Raw genomic sequence first — 16,123 nt, forward strand, 5'->3', positions numbered from 1 at the left:
CCCAGCCAGGAACATTGATCCCCTGGAACTTCTCCATTTGGTTCTCAAGCTCCTTGATTACGAGGATCACCTAGCTAAGGAGGGCATTGCTAGTGCTGCAGGTCTCAGTGGCCTCGAGGAAGGGCTTGAGGACCACCAAGATCTGGGAGATGGTATCCCACTTTGCTTTGTTTAGGGGGCCGCTGATCCCAATCTCCCTGAATAAGGCCATCTCATGGATGGCTTTCTGTTGCTCCACCAGCCTTTCCACCATCAGGTATGTAGTAGAGTTCCACCAAGTCGCCACATCCTGCATGATTGTGTGGTGCAGGATGCTCAGCTCTGCCTGTTTGTCCTGCAGCATCTTGCCCGCCTTGATGCTGAGGTGGAAGTAGCCTGCCACCTTCCTGCATTTTGAAATCAGCGGATGGTAGTGATGGTGCCATCTCCGGCAGCCCTGTCCCCCTCCAAGGTGTCCCTGACTATGAGGTGCATCCAGTGTGCCACACAGCAGATGCCAACAAAGTTGTCGGTGACTATGAACCCGTGAATGAGCTCACCCTGCCCAACGAGTCATCCCTGCACCATGCGGTTCATGGCCACCTTGATCTCCCTTGCTGTGTGGAACTCATTCATCACCTCTGCTTGAAGGAGAGCCCACTGACAGCCTGGCTGATTGCACCGGTGCCCTGTGAGAGAGAGAGAGGTAAGCATGATCTCCAGCCTGGCTGGTCCCGATGTCGGAGGTGAAATGCAAGGCTACCTGCAGACCTGCCTTGCACAGCTCCTCCCTTCCCTGCATGCCTTATACAGGGAGGTTACCTCCGTCCTGCTAAAGGTGGTGCTTGCGGGCACTTGGTAGGATGGGGCCGCAAGCCGCCTGAACCCTGGCCGTTCAACTAAGGAGAAGGTTAAACATCTCCGATGATCTGGGTGACCTCGCTCGTCTTCACAACATGACCTGCTTTGTGTGTGGGATGGGGGATGAAAGTGGAGAGATACCTGGGGAGTCAGTTGCCAGGCAGGTTATAATGTGTCATAAATCTAATGTCTATATTTAGTCCATGATTTTTAGTATTCAGGACGTTGATGAAGTGGAGTTCATAGGCTCGTCTCTCGGAAGTATTTTGTAAGTTTCCTTTGAGGATCAGGCCTGAGAGATTGGAGAGAGAGTGGTTTTCTTGTGAGAAATGTGCCCCCACAGGTAACTGGTTATTTCTGTCTTTGATAGATTTCCACTTTCATCCCCCTTCTCTCTCTTCCCCCCCTCCCCAGCCTCTCTCTCACCCATTGACTCCTCAGTCTACATTTTCACTGACTACCTGTCTTGTATGCATACCAGCCCAGCCTCTGGCTTCTTTACTTTTCATTCCATCCAGGAAAAGCACACACCAACTGCTGAAACTTCCTTAGCCTGACGAAGGGTTTTTGAGCCCAAAAGCTTGCTTAATAATTGTTTTCCAACTATTTAAGTTGGTCTAATAAAAGATATCAGATTCACCCAAAGAACCTTGTCTGCCTATGTCCTTAGACCAATACGGCTACAACCTACACCCCTGTAATTGATTTACATACTTTCAACATTTTTACCAATCAACTTGAAATCCAGTTGTTCTTCTAAAATAAATTAAAAGTAACTTTAGGTAGTGCACTTGATTGCAGCCCATTTTTCCCTTCAAAATCAGATTTTTCCTGCATATCTTAATTTTCTCTTTCTCACTATTGTCTGAAAGATTTACACAGACAAGGAAAACTGGCTAACTAGAAAACTAACTGTGAAAGTGAAGATACTTGTTTTACTTTGAAATAACCCCTAGTTAACATTCGACTGTTCTTCCTATGATTTTTAAGAACTATTGATATTACTTGGTTACTAACAAGCCCCTAAGGGTTAACAAATTTAAACGTTTTAGTGAAGACAACCCAATTTAGGCTCTGATTCTTCAAGGCAGAGCTCTGCACACAGGAAGAATATTTTGCAGAATCAGGGCCTTGTGTTCCAGTATATGTGCTGCTACATTGAGGCAATATTAAAGTCTGTGGAGACTACACTGATAGATGTTTCTCTAAAATTTCCATTGGAATGGGAGCCTGGCTAACTCAATCCATTTTTTTCATTGCTCTTATCACTAGAAACTTTCTCTTAGTATGTAACTTAAATCTCGTTTACTGCAAATTCAGATGATTTCTGATTGACTTGTCTCCAGTGAACAGGGAAGACAACTGATTACTCTCTTCTTTGTGATAACCTTTTACATATATATCATGTCTTCCCGAAGCCTTCTCTTTTGTAGAGAAAGCGCTTGTAATTCCTTCAACCTCTCCATGCCATAGCCTGGCCCATTATTTTACTGTACTGTCTGTGCTGCATGGATAACTGGAGGCAATATATTTCCAACTCCCTGGGACTAGTTAAATTCTAGTTAGTATTTCTAATTTAGAGTTTCTAGGGCACACTCACAGGTGTTGACCTTTTTTGACACCCCGGGCTGCCATCCATGGCCCTAGACCCTAAAAACTAGTGTCTGAGAGAGCCTCCCCCCCCCAATCACTTGCTCAGACTCTCTCTGTCCCACCAATGCTATGGGAACTCTGGCCTTGCTTGGTTTAACTTACTGGGAAAACAGTAGGTCAGAAAAGTGAAGAGCACAGGTTTAGCAAAAGGATTGCTTGACCTTGTTGATTATACTCATACAGATTAGAGAGTTGCAGTTCCTTGGGAAAAAAATCCTAGGTGTCACCCTCTCCTAGTCTGAGCTTTGTCAGATATTTTGGGTGGGTAGAGTCCACCCTGTTCTCCTTAAAATGGGTGAGGAGTAGCCCCTCACAGACCAGAATCTGACTCTTGTGTAAGGCCATCTCCATGTAATGTGCTCAAACTGAAAAGGTCTAACTCTACTGGTTGTGGTTATCTTCTCTTATATGTAGGCCCTAGAGGAGTAGGGCAATTATTCTATGTACAAAATTGAGGTAGCACTGTGGATGGCACAGTATCTAGTGAATGCTTCTCTCTGTTACAAAATGCTATGGTCACAGATTATTTAGATATTATGGAAAAGTTGGTTTTATGTTAGCTAATTGTTCTTGATTTTAGTATAAGAATGTTGTTGCTTTGCTTTCCTAATGCATGTCTCTAAATTTGCAGAACCCACAAGAAGATACAGATCTTACCACAGCGATGTTTATAGTACCTCCAGTGAAAGTCCATCTATTACTTCTTCTGAGCCAGATTTTAGGCAAGGTAAGAACATTAAAATATTTAAAACTGAATTTAAATAACAATAACAGAAGAAAACAAAGAGAAACACTTAGAAGTAATTTAAAATAAGTACAGCATGTATAAAGAAAAAAAACCCTAAACTAGAACACTTAAGAGCAAAATCAATACTAGGAAAATGACAAGCCACATAAGGATTTTATTTTTATAAAATATATTAATACAACACAGAAGAAGTCAGATATTCATATAAGAAGAAGCGATTATATATAGTTATTAATATTATTATAGTTACATATAGATTAAAAACAACACAGAAGAAGTCAGAGATTCAGATTAACACAACACAGAAGTCAGACAGTCATAGAAGAAGAAATTATTTTAGTTACACACACAACAGTAAAAACAACACAGACGAAGTCAGAGAGTCATAGAAGAAGAGATCAGATTATATATAGTTGTTATTATTAATTATACTTACAGTTAGACTACAGATAACACAGAAGTCAGATACAGATTCAGATTAACACAACAGAAATCAGAGAGTCATAGAAGAAGAAGAGTAATTATTTTAGGTACACTACACAACAAACAACAGTAAACACAACATAGAATAAGTCAGACATAGTCATCTATCAGAGAAGAAGAAGACAACATATATACTATTATTAGTTAGTTACACACATAGACACATTTTCCAGCACAGGAAAGATTAATATGAAGTGTCCTGGGAAGGCAGATGCCAAGTCTTCTGGCGGGAGAGGGAGGGGGGGCTAGAAAGGATAGGGAGAGACCTAGAGCTGCAAGTCTCCCCCCCTCCCCCCAAACATAGATGCATCCTCATTCCTGGCAGCCATGTGCCAGTGGAAGCAAGGAGGTGGGAACAGTACCTGTCCCTACACCTGCACTACTTCCCCTAACTCCAGAATTAGGCACCAGCAGCAGAATGACAGTCTCCTCCACCCAAATTTCATCTCCCAGCATGAGCATCCCACTGCCAGAGGAGGACCTGGATCTGGAACCAGGGGACCTGAGCACCCTAGCTAAAGAAATTCTGGAGACCGAGAGGGAATCTCTGAGTTTGTGCTCCACAGCCCCCAAAGTTCCCCTAGACCCAGGTCTCCTTCAGTAGAAGGCACCTTGGAGGAGGTTATGGAGGCAAGTAGATCAGCTGAGTCAGTTCCTGCTGTTGTGCCTCTGCCTGCTGAGGAGGGGGATAAGGTAGGATCCCCACCCTCAACCCAGAAATGGGGAAGTAGTGTAGTGTGGGATCATTTTGAGGTGGCAGATGATCCCAAGTATGCTATCTGCCAGCACTGCCAAAGGCAGATCAGCTGGGGCAACGAGGTGAAACACTTCTCCACCACAGCGATGCTGCTGTATCTGAAGAGGCAGCACCCCCTGCCAGCACTGCCAAAGGCAGATCAGCTGGGGCAAGGAGGTGAAACACTTCACTACCACAGCGATGTTGCTGCATCTGAGGAGGCTACAACCTATACCCCTTCTTGAGGAGGCTACACCTGCATCTGAGGAGGCTACAACCTACACCTTGCCCTTTTTCCTCCTCAGCCTGACACCAGTGGGAGTGTGCCCAAAGGAAAGTCCACCTCTCCCTCCAAAGCCAGTATCCCCATGAAGCAGAGGCAAGCCACCCTGGAGCGGTGGAGAAAACCCACACACAAAGCGGGGCGCGTTGCAAGGACGAGCGAGGTCACCCAGAGCATCGGAAAGTTTAACCTTCTCCTTAGTTGAGCGGCCAGGGTTCAGGCGGCCTGTGGCCCCGCTCACTCCAAAGCCCCCGTCCCCCCAAAGCAGAGGCAGGCCACCCTGGAGCGGTATCCAAAACAACATCTCTGTTTCTACCATTCAATTCTTATATAAAAATTCTCATTTCATTAACCATAAGCCGCTTAGCCGCATCAGACAATCAAGAAAAACCCCTCTCCATAAAATCAAAACACAACCCCTCACTGTCCCAGCTTTCTCTAACTATTTAATTGGTTTACTAAAAGAAACCAGATTGACCCAAAGTACCTTGTCTGCCAGTGCCATGTCCTTAGAGCATCACCCCTACCACCTGTCCCTGGTCAGCTGACCAGAAGGACACAGGGCCCTGGGCACATCTAAGCCCTAGGGCTGGGATTGGCAGGGAGAGTTTTCTGGCAGCTGCTGGAGAAGAAGCTCCTGCAGGAAAGGAAAGAAAGGATCTAGCCTGTGCCAGTTTGACTGCCTGAGATGCTAGTGCTACTGTGCTGCAGTGCACTGGAGTGCTTACCTGTTGTTATTTAAAGTGGTGGACTGGACTGAGGCTGTAGGGGAGGAGGAGACCTCATTGGGGCACACTACCATGTCGTGTAGACGCCCCAGCACCAGTGAGGGCACGCCTTAATACACACACACACACACACACACACACACACACACACACACACACACACACACAGAGTCATACAATGAAGGTGCACCTTAATACATACACTGGAGATGAAGCTCCTGCAGGAGAGGAAAGAAAGGCTCGGTCACAGTTTGGCTGCCTGAGATGCTCCTGGTGCTACTGTGCTACTGCTTACTAAGTTATTTTATACCTGTTGTTATTTAAAGTGGTGGACCGGGCTGAGGCTGTAGGGGAGAAGGACTCCTCATTGGGGCACACTGCCATGTCATGTAGATGCCCCAGCACCAGTGAGGGTGCGCCTTAACTCACATACAGTGTCACCCCTGTCAGGAGTTTTGCTTGTCAGCAGCCTGGGATGCAGTTTCGTAGAACTCCTTGCACCTATCTCCTTGAAAGCTGGCAGGCTTCGTGGCCTCAGCAGGGGCTAGCATGCCTGCAGTTTTCACCCTGCTGTGCCTTAACACACACACACACACACATAATACAAGTTTTGCTTTCAAGACTTGGAGGTAGTTTCCCAGAAAACCCTGCACCTATCTCCTTGAAACTTGGCAGGCTTCATGAGGGGGCTACCATCCCTGCAATTTTTATGTGAATCAGCCAAAAAATGACAGTTATAGGTATTTCAGTGATTTCCCATTATACTCTATGGCCAAGTATCTGAATTGGCGTCGAATTTTCCAGAGCCAATTTGGCTGAATTGAATCACTGTCCTCCAAGTCAGCCGAATCCAAATTGAATACTTCCCTATTTGCACAGGCTTACCAGGCAGGCACTCTTGAGGGTGTGGGGGCCGAGGGGGAATCGAGGATCAGGAGTCCTCGGGAACGCTAGCTGGGGTTGCGGCTGCGATACCGTGACGGGCAGATGGGTACTCTCTATCACCGGAGCAGAATTAGGCACAGACGAGACACGTATCAATTGGAAAAACAGAGATGGCTTTACTTACACTGTAGAGTCGTATACAGCGCAGGCAATTGTAGTTGCAACAATTCTATTCTCTAATCGGTAATCGGGGAGCTCTTGTAGACCGGGTAGCTCGGGTCTAACTCGGGCATGCAACACAAGGATACATCGCAAGGCTTTGCTGACGGGGAGTCGTTGGCAGGTGATCAAGCTGCCGGAGTTCTACTCCAGGGGGAATCGCGGAGTTCTCCAACTAGGGCAGAAACGCCCCTAACCTTTTATACGGCTACCGAGCCAATTGCCAGCCGCCATGTGGGAATAATTTAACATCGGCCAATTGTATTATGCAAATCTGCATTTCCTCGGCGGGAACTCTATCCACACCGGAATTCTTCACCATGCCGTGACTTCCCCTGCCTTACCGTGCCTTGTGCTAGAAAGTTCCACTGTGTCGAGGCACTGATCCAAATCAGCTCTGACAGGGGTTTGAGGGGCAAGGTCCTGCGTGCCCTGGTAAATCTTGCTTAGGATCAGGCCTCTCGAGCCTCAGAAGTGTCTGCCTGGTTTTCCCTGTTTCCAGAGACATGCATCAGAGACTGTTGGGGGTACATCTTGGAAGTGGGGAACCTTGACTTTCCCTGCTTCTGAGGACACACCTGAGAGATTGCAGGGGTGCATCTCTGAAAGTGGGGAACATGTTGCCTGTTGTCCTACAAGATAGACAGGTGGGATAATGGGGAACATGTATTTCAGACAAAGAAGTGAATCAGCTGTACTGGAACACAGCCCAACACAGCTGATTCACTTTGCTTGGCAATGTCTCTTTCTAGGATGGAACCAAGCGTCAAAACAACAGGAAAGTATATTATGTAGCTACTGTGTTCTTTACAAAGTTTTCTGGACTATAATCAGAAAGTTTTATAACCAGAAACTTTACAAAGTTTTCTGGACTATAACCATATTTTACTGAGTCGTTTGATTTTAGTTTTTGTCTGGATATAATTATTCCAAAGAACAAAAAAATGTATTTCAGGAAAATTCTAGGAAGATGTAAACTGTGCAACACATTAGGAGAGTGCGAATCCTAGGCTGTGATTGCCTGAACTCCATATGGTTAACGTGTTTCAGTTTGGGGATGTTATGATTGAAAAAGTAAAGACATTGGGTTTGGTAAATGCATTTCTGAGTGGTGGGTGAAACTCGGGGCTTATTATTTCATCCCAGAAGTACATTCTGGCCTTAACAGCTGGACCTGCATGAGGGGGCAGATGGAATTATCATTTCATTCCTTGGAACTACTGTTATTTTCCAGTCTTTGGAAAGAATGGAGAAGACATTCATGCACTCTCCTGTTACTTAATGTAGGTGGGATAGTGGTGGTTGATGACATGATTATCACAGAGTGGAATCTGAGAATGCTCCTCCTGCTGTTTTCATCTACTTAAGAAACCAGAAACTGTATAGGTTACAGAGCACTCCACACAAAGTGCTGAGTGGCATTACCACTCACTGGGAAGAGTGGGGTGTTGTCAATGGAGGTCTCTGTACCTTACTAAATCAAGCCCCAATTGCAGTATTAGTATGGATAGATGTTGACTTTCTCCTCCAGACAATTACAATAAACAAGATCTCCATTATCAGAAAAGATAATTTATATTTAATAAACTATGAAGAGGAAGACAAATCCAGAAACAAAACTAAAAATTGCAGCTGCTGGGTAGCATCCCTTGTTTTGAGTCAGTATAATATTCACCAGTGGCTGTTCTGGGCATACAGAATCTTTTTACACTTCAGTTTTCCTTACTGCAATTCTGAGGTCTCACAGTTCTATTGAAATTGAATGATTTCAATTTAGAATAACACACACACAATTCCATATTTTAACACATTTCTCCAAATGTTTATGCAGCAGTTCTTGGAGGGGGGGAAATACAATCTTTTTTAAAACTGAAATTGACTTTTTAATGCTAATTTCTCTAATACTGTAATGGCATTGTTCACTACGTGTACATCTGATCCTTTCAAAGTAATCTCAGATGTCTGATAAATCCTTGATATTTAGGTAGGATTACCTCTTTGTGGTTTCTAGCCTTTGCAGGTATTAATTTATCTGTGTGTCTTTTTCACGTGCTAGGGAAAAGGAATAATGGTGTAAAGAGAGATGATTCCAGCAGTGCTTTACCAGGAGCTGGTGATACCTCACTATCAAGTCAAGTTCATCCTCAAAGGGGAAGGTAAATTATGTGACATTATCATATTTTCCAATCCTTGCTTTCCCTCACAAGAATTACTCCTTAGTTGCATTCATGTGATTAATTTTTTTATCACTTGTGCTAAACTTCCAAAAATAAAAAGTGCCATATTTTTATCTTGGTGGGAGCAACATTTTAGCAGTGTTATTTTGCATACAGCAGATGATTCAAGACACATCCTGGTTGAAATCTAACATAATCCAGTTAAAAGTTCAACTCAACTTGCATTCTTTAGTCTGAGTTGAATTAGACCCTAAAAGACTTTCCCTGTGCTCCTGCTGGAGCCACACAGCTAGGACCTGCATACATGCCACTGCTGCTTCTCCAAGCCCCCCACTTCCTGGATTCAGTGGCTCCATGAGCCAGTTCCAGTCCACAGGTCATATGTTGCTGACCTTTACTCGAAAATGATTAGTTGGACCATTTTACTCATGGTTTATAGTAGAGATGTTAAACTCATGGGAGTCCTTGTGATCTAGACCCAGAGGCCATAAGGGTTAAGGTAGCCATCATTCACCCTCACACCACTGGCACATGTCCTCAGTTGGGCCCCATACCCCAGATTTAAGAGGAGGGCCCCTACCCCTACTCACCCTTCTCCCAAATTCCTAACCTGTCTAGGAGCTTCATGGGCCACATTACTTGGCTGCATGGGCCAGATCTGGCCTGAAAAGTGAACATTTGACACCCCTGGTTTATAGCCACCAAAATTATGACTTTGAACTGTTGCTCCTGTCAGTTTTCCCATTAATATCATGTTCTTATCAGTATCACCAAAGCCATGTATGTCTTTGTTTCTCCCTAGAACATGTTACAATAGCAGCTGCGTACTCAAAGTTGCATAGGTGTTTCTATTCTGCAGTGTCTTTTTTGTGGCATATAATTTTCATGTGATTCCACCTTTGAGGCTTAAGTGTCCCATGTCCACTCTCTGCCAAATGATGACTCATTTTAGAAAGTACAGCCAAAATACCTTATTTTCTTGCATACAACACAACCCAAAACATAATACTCTCCTTGTTTTTGAAAGACAAATAGAAGATAAAATGATCTTTTTCTGTATTAAATAGTTGAGCAGCAGCAGCTAGAGAGCTGAGCCTGCTCATTATTCTGCCCCCTGTGGATCACTGTACATCTTACTTTCAGTTTCACCAAGATGGAACCTGTTCATACCATATTTCTCCCATATAATGTATACTCTAATTTCCAGCAGCTGTTTTTCTGGAAGGAAGTGTTGTTGTATGCAAGGAATACAAAAATACAGGAGTGGAAAGAAGGTCACTCCTACAGTTACTTAAAAAAAAATTAACAACCCTTGACTTCAGCTGTTTGGGGTAGATTGTTAAATGTAATCTTGATGGAAGTATCAATACCAAGGAACAGATTGAAAAGGAGCCCTGCCTCATCCCATGCCAAAAATGAAGGTACACATGAAAATTGGAGTCATGTGAATGAATGTATCAAAATGTCAGTAAAAGAATGGGAGAATCCCTGCTTCCTTCAGTTCAGATATACAATGGAGTGATGCAACTAAGGCAGAGAGCTCCACATTGAATAGTGCAGTTAAAATAAATGATGAGCGTCTGCCACATGCACTGTTCACCAGGCACTCAATGCACCAAGTGAGGCAGTGGTCCTCTAGATAAATAGGTGATCATGTACTTAAGGACAGTATTAAACTTGATGCCCAAAGGAGCAAAATTAAAATTGCACAACCAGCCTGAACTTAGGCACTTCCTAAATGTCTGTTTCCCTTTGCAACTTTAATGTTCTAATATATGGATTGTGCATGAGATCATATCATTTCATTCAGGAACTCATTTAGAAACTTGTGTTTGTTTATTGACGGGAAGGAGACATTCTACAGGAATTGCGTATATACATGTGTACTGTGTTGCTGGTATGTATATGTCGGTATGCATATATTAAATATGCAGGCATATGTAATGCATAGAGAGGTATTCTCTTAGAGTAACTCTAGGGAATACATTAGCGTTCCGCGTCTTGATGCAGGAGACTGTGGACCTGTTTCTGAATTTTTAAGGCAAGTTTTCTAGGAACCTGTGAAAGCTTTCTGTTTTGTGCAATCCCATTAAAAATAGTGTTATAAAATTCTATTATGTATGGTGTTCCAAATCCAGTCAGAGAGAGACTTTCATGCAAAGGTAAATAGGAAAACAAATCATTTTCCACACAAAAAGTAACTTAAAATTTCCTGTTTTGACTTTTCCATCCTTGTTTTCCTAATTAACTACTATGGCTGCCACTAAGTCCCACAATGAAATCAAATTGCTATAAATGACAGTGAAGTTGCAAATTCAACATTACAGCAACATTGGAAGAAAATAAACCAAACGGGTAGGCAGTGAGAGTTTACAACAAAGCATTTAAAGAATGTTGAGGAATTATGGGTGCTTACAGACATGGGGGAGAAAAAATCTAGCATTTTACTTTCAGCTTGGTGCACCCCTGCGCCAAGTCCGGCACATGCCCAGAAGAGGAATTACAGCAGTTTGACCTGGCTTGCCCAGCATCTGTATAGCTCCCATGCTTCAGTGGGGCTTTCTGGCACTTTTATCTAATAGCTGATTCAATCAGCTATTAGATAAAAGCACCAAAAAGCCCTGCTGAAGTGCATGAGTTATACAGATGCTTGAGAGCCAAGTCAAACTGATGCAATTCCTCTTCTGATAAAGCACTGTTTTTTGTGTTTTGCCTTTTTTTCCATGTCTGTCAGCACCCTATAACTAGGGACAGACATTACACATAAACTGGTGTAAGTGATCAGAAACTGGTTTAAGCCTGTAACAGAACAGATGTTCAGAGCACATAAACCAGTTTGAAAATAGCTGAAAAAGGCTTGTGATAAACCTGGTTGAATATAGTATCAGACTTAACTGATTTGGCTCAAACCGGTTTATGCAATGTCTGTCTGTGACATCTGTAGGTATTATAGGGCTTGCTCGTGCTGCCCTGTGCTTGTCTCCCTACAGGTGGTAACAGGGTAGACTTTGGGTCTGGATCACCAGGTCTGCCAGGAAGTGGATCTTACATTTTTCTCACCTGCCATGACTTTGATGACTTATATATTCCTTGGAGGCAATGCCCATGGTGATCCTGCCTGGTCTTAATCCCTGTGTCTTCGGTGGGGCTCCAAACCTCCCCTTTACCCCAGCCTAGCCTCTCCAGATGGTGTTTTACGATGTTCTTCCACAGCCAGGTTGCAGTGCTGCCTGTTGTAGCCTTCTCTGCACCCCAGCGTGTCCTAGTGCCTCTTTTGGGTACATCCTTCCACAGGCCAGTCTTGGCCTGTGCTCAATCAAAATAGACAGCAAAAGAAATCACAGAAAAAACCCCGGCTGCTTCTCAGCCTTCTTGTCAGGCTCTGGCAATGTCCCCCCCCAAAAAGAATTCCATAGTCTATTCTCTGCTGTGTGCTAGCCTGCCCTGCACCCCTATGAATGTACACAGTCTTCTTGGGGTCTCCCCCTTGTGCAGGAAGGCTCTACCTGTGACTGTAGATTGTTCCCTTCCAGCCCTCCTCCGGATCCTCTATTGGAAAAACTCCAGTTCGGAGATTTTTTCTGTCCTTGTGGGCTCCCTCACTCCAGATCCTCAGCTGCAGCTCCGCCTGCCTCAGGGTCACTCCCACAGCGTTCCACAGGCCCGTTCTACAGTTTCTGCCTGCCAAGACACTCAGCTGCTCCCCTTTCCCTGCAGCCTGCAGGGAACTGACTCCTCTCTGCCTCTCTCTGGGGCCAGAAATACCTTTGAGCAGCCTCCCTCTGCCAATCCTGAGCAAGATGCTGCTCTGAAAATTGAGTGGGTATTTTCCTTCCTTTCCAGGCTGCAGCTGCAGCCCTGCCAGGCCTCCATGCTGTAAGTTCTGTCTCCCTCCTTCACACTGTCCCAGACCCCTTGCTGGTTTAAGTTAAACCAGACACCCCCAGCATCCCAGCACACTCTCTGGGCCGGGGCAGGGGGAGGGGAGGCTCTGTGTTCCACAGCAGAGCTGGCCCCTCCACTCTGCTCCTAGGCTGGAGCTCAGCAGAGACTGCAGGATGCTCCCCCCTTCCCCCTACCACTCCCTGTTAAGCAGGAATTCCCCCCTCCCCTCTGCCTTGCTGAGAGGTGTCTGTGTATTAGCTAGCAGACCACGTGCTGGCTACGGTCTGTGCTGTGGCAGAATCAAAGGCAGAATCAACAGGTAGCTGGCAATGTCCCTCTGTTGGTTTCTTAATGGGGTGATAAATGCTGTTATCAATTCCCTGCTGGGTTAATCAGAGTGTACTGTCAGGGCCTAGCCACGCCCCCCCTCAGATCAGTATTGTGGAAGGGAGGGAGGGCTGCTTTAGTGCCCCTCAGCTTCTAGCCTGAGCCACTGCAGGCATGTGCCTGCATGTCTGGGATGTCTGTACAGTTACAAACTGATTGAGCCTAGTCAGGTTAGACTAACCTGCAAAGATTGAATCAATTCAGTCTCAGGCTTTTTGAATGTCTGTTCCCAGCCTATGTGATATGTAAATGGATCATACTGTTGGGGTTGCCTGCTTCACAAGTGAAAGTCCTTCTTTGACTCAATGAGAACATGTTTTCTTTGTTTGTGTAATGTAGCAATGTGTATTATGCAAAATCTAGAAAGGAAAGTATTGCTTTGCAAAAGCTTACAGATGGGCTGAGCTGCAAAGATCACATCTGTATCTGATCTTACTCCAAAATGCAGTGAAGTTTGGATCCATGGTTTCAGATTATTTCCATACCTCTGCTTTGGCCTCAGAGTTTCTGTTCTTCCTCAGAAGTGGCATGCTTGAGAGTACACCATTCATTGTCCTAATAGTTTCCATGATTTTTGTCTTCACAAATTAAAGAGCTTTTCTAACTGCTGTTTCAGCAAATGCATCTAAGATCTGAAAATTCAGCTGGGTTTTTAAAAAGATATTGAAAGCAAATGTTGGTGCACAACTCTGTTGCTTCCGTGAAAACAGTGGGTTCTCCAAAGTAAATCAAAGAGCAGAATTTGATCCTGCAGTAGGAATCTACCTAACTTTTCTGTTGATTGTCTAAAACAGAATAGAAAGCAGATCCCTCTCCAACAGCATTATAGACTTGGCAGCACTAACAACTTCAATAAATAGAAGTGACTTGTTATTATCAGTAAAGGCAGTAGTTACACGATGGCTTAAAGAGCAAATTAGTAGAGTGAAAGCGTGCTGTGTTTTTTAAAAAGCAGTTTTCACAATTACAGTGTACTTTCTTGTATTATGGAAAAGTAATGCTTTATAGTGTTGAAGATGTATAGTTGCTGAAGTAAATTTCACTGCCAAAATTAAAACTCTCAAGACTGCCAGGTTTTAATTTCTTCTAGGTGCTGTAATTTTTATTCTAAGTAAGGCCTGCCCTGTTCAGTCACCCAAAAAAATGTCCAATTGTTTGGATTCTTACGTGTAAGTCTTAATTATATCTTTCTCATCTGAGCTCATGACTACTAGAACAAGGTATGTGATTTAGCATTGGAGAGCTTATAGTAGAGGTGGGCAGTTATTTCAGGTGGAGGGCCGCTTACTGTGTTTTGGCAAGCTGTCAAGGGCTGCATTGGTAGCCCTGCCCCTTGACAGATCCCCCACCCCCAACCCCTTACCTTTGCCACCAGAAGTCCCTCCCCTTGCCCCCAGAAGTACTCCTTTCAGCAAGAAGTTTTGCCATCTTGGAACCAGAAAAATACCAAATTATATTCTAAAAAGTGAATACCTACAGCATTCATTAATTTGGTTTCAAAAATATTTTTGTCCTGATTTACATGTGTTTGTGTAGTGTACATAGAGGTGATTGCACAATAGCTTAAAATGAAGTCTTACTCTTGTATATTGTGGTGGGTAGTCATAGGTTTGTGGGGGGCCATGAGTGTGTGGGTATGTGGGGTGAGAGAGCATGTGGGTATGTGTATGTGGGGTGGGGGAATAGGAATTCATACTTCTAAAAGCATACTTCTGTAATTTTGTGGTCTTTCTGAGTTCTTTGCAATAGAAGAATTGCTCTATTATTTTTCTATAGTCAAAAAACAAGTGAAAACTAAGAGCTGACATTTTCTAAGGGGTGCCTTGAGTCTAAAAAGGTTGAGAACCACTGCCCTAAGCCTTTTGGAATGCTGTCAGTACCATGGAAATTTGTATTCTCCCTCTGTGTCTATTGTCCTCTATTCTTGTTTCATATTTTCTTCCTCCTTTATTTCTTCTTCCTTTTCCTTTCTAGGGGCAGCAACTGACATGGATCTACTCCTTCTCCTGCTGTTGCCTTTGTTTTCCAAGTATTTGATAGGTTCCACTTCCAGCTCTTCCCTTGCTCCTTGTGCGTCCTTCTCCCTCAGTCAAATCTGCTCCTGATCTTCCCACCCCACTGTTCATTAGAGATTCCTTTATCTCTCCCTCTCCCCAGCTTCCTTCTTTGATCCATACTTGGTCATTTCTGGGTAAGTACATCAGGCAATGAGTTAAGTACCCATTTTTAAAGGTATTAGTCTTCCAGTGGACTGGTCACCCAGTAGAATTGGCTTAATAATTAACAGAATTAGCCATGGAATCACAGACAAATTCAGGCTGACCCTGTGGCCTTAGACCATGTTGTTGAAGGGTAAGGGCACATATTTTAGATAAGCTGCTACTTGGCATTTGCACAGAGCTTTTCATCTATTTATGATTCTTGACAAAGATTGATCATTAGCGTCATCTTTTCACAGACAGATGAATGGGTTCCTGGTCCTTAAATGTACTGGGTGAATCAGATCATTGCAAAGCTAGGCCTGGTTTTCTATTTATAGTCCATTCACCAAACTATGTATTATAGCAGTTATGGCATGACACATCTGCACAGATGTTTCATGTGTAGTTTATTCTGTTTAAGTGCATGGCCTTCAGACAGAAAAAAGGCTACATTAAACTCAATGTATACAGTGCTTGTTAACTACAGGAACAGCCTAGCTGTAAGCTTGTTTTACCTCATTAAGACTTGTTACATTGTTTCCCAAAGTGCTTTAGCAGCCTTGAAAAGGACACTTCCAGTCAGTTTCATGAATTAGATAGTTAAACAGTACAGTTATGTTACAAAATAGACTTCCTTTGTGCTAACACTGTTTGCATCCTAGCTGATATGCTGTTAACCAAAGTTTGTTAAAATGTAAGATATAGGCAACAAATTGGGACTGGTGTTGTTATAGTTATGCACATGTCCAGTATGCATATAGTGGAATTCACTGTACCCCTCTGCCTGGAAACAATGAGGCAGGGAGGAGATGAGGGGGAAGAGTTCCCCCCAGCATGGAACAGAGCCTTGCCTGCCCTGGGGAGGGAGGAGTGGGGGGAAGAGTCCTCCTCTGGGGCT

General features: G+C 43.9%; 1 protein-coding gene across 20 annotated transcripts in view; it reads left to right on the top strand.

Annotated features, from left to right (window-relative positions):
- The window catches only part of PTPN13 (protein tyrosine phosphatase, non-receptor type 13), a 218,115-nt gene that overhangs the window by 131,194 nt on the left and 70,798 nt on the right, over positions 1-16,123 (top strand). For 19 of the 20 annotated variants that reach the window (XR_003092691.1, XR_003092693.1, XR_003092692.1 and 16 more), the window contains 2 exons: positions 3,125-3,220; positions 8,632-8,731. Coding sequence is in view for 17 of the 20 variants with exons in the window: in XM_025197238.1 (XP_025053023.1) it covers positions 3,125-3,220; positions 8,632-8,731 (196 nt within the window). In the remaining 3 variants the exon portion in view is untranslated. Of the gene's footprint in view, positions 1-3,122; positions 3,221-8,631; positions 8,732-15,181; positions 15,216-16,123 lie in introns of those variants that run through there. The other variant, XM_025197250.1, reaches the window with a different exon arrangement.

The sequence above is a fragment of the Alligator sinensis genome, unplaced genomic scaffold, assembly GCF_000455745.1.
Source record: "Alligator sinensis unplaced genomic scaffold, ASM45574v1 scaffold125_1, whole genome shotgun sequence".
NCBI classification, from domain to species: Eukaryota; Metazoa; Chordata; order Crocodylia; family Alligatoridae; genus Alligator; species Alligator sinensis.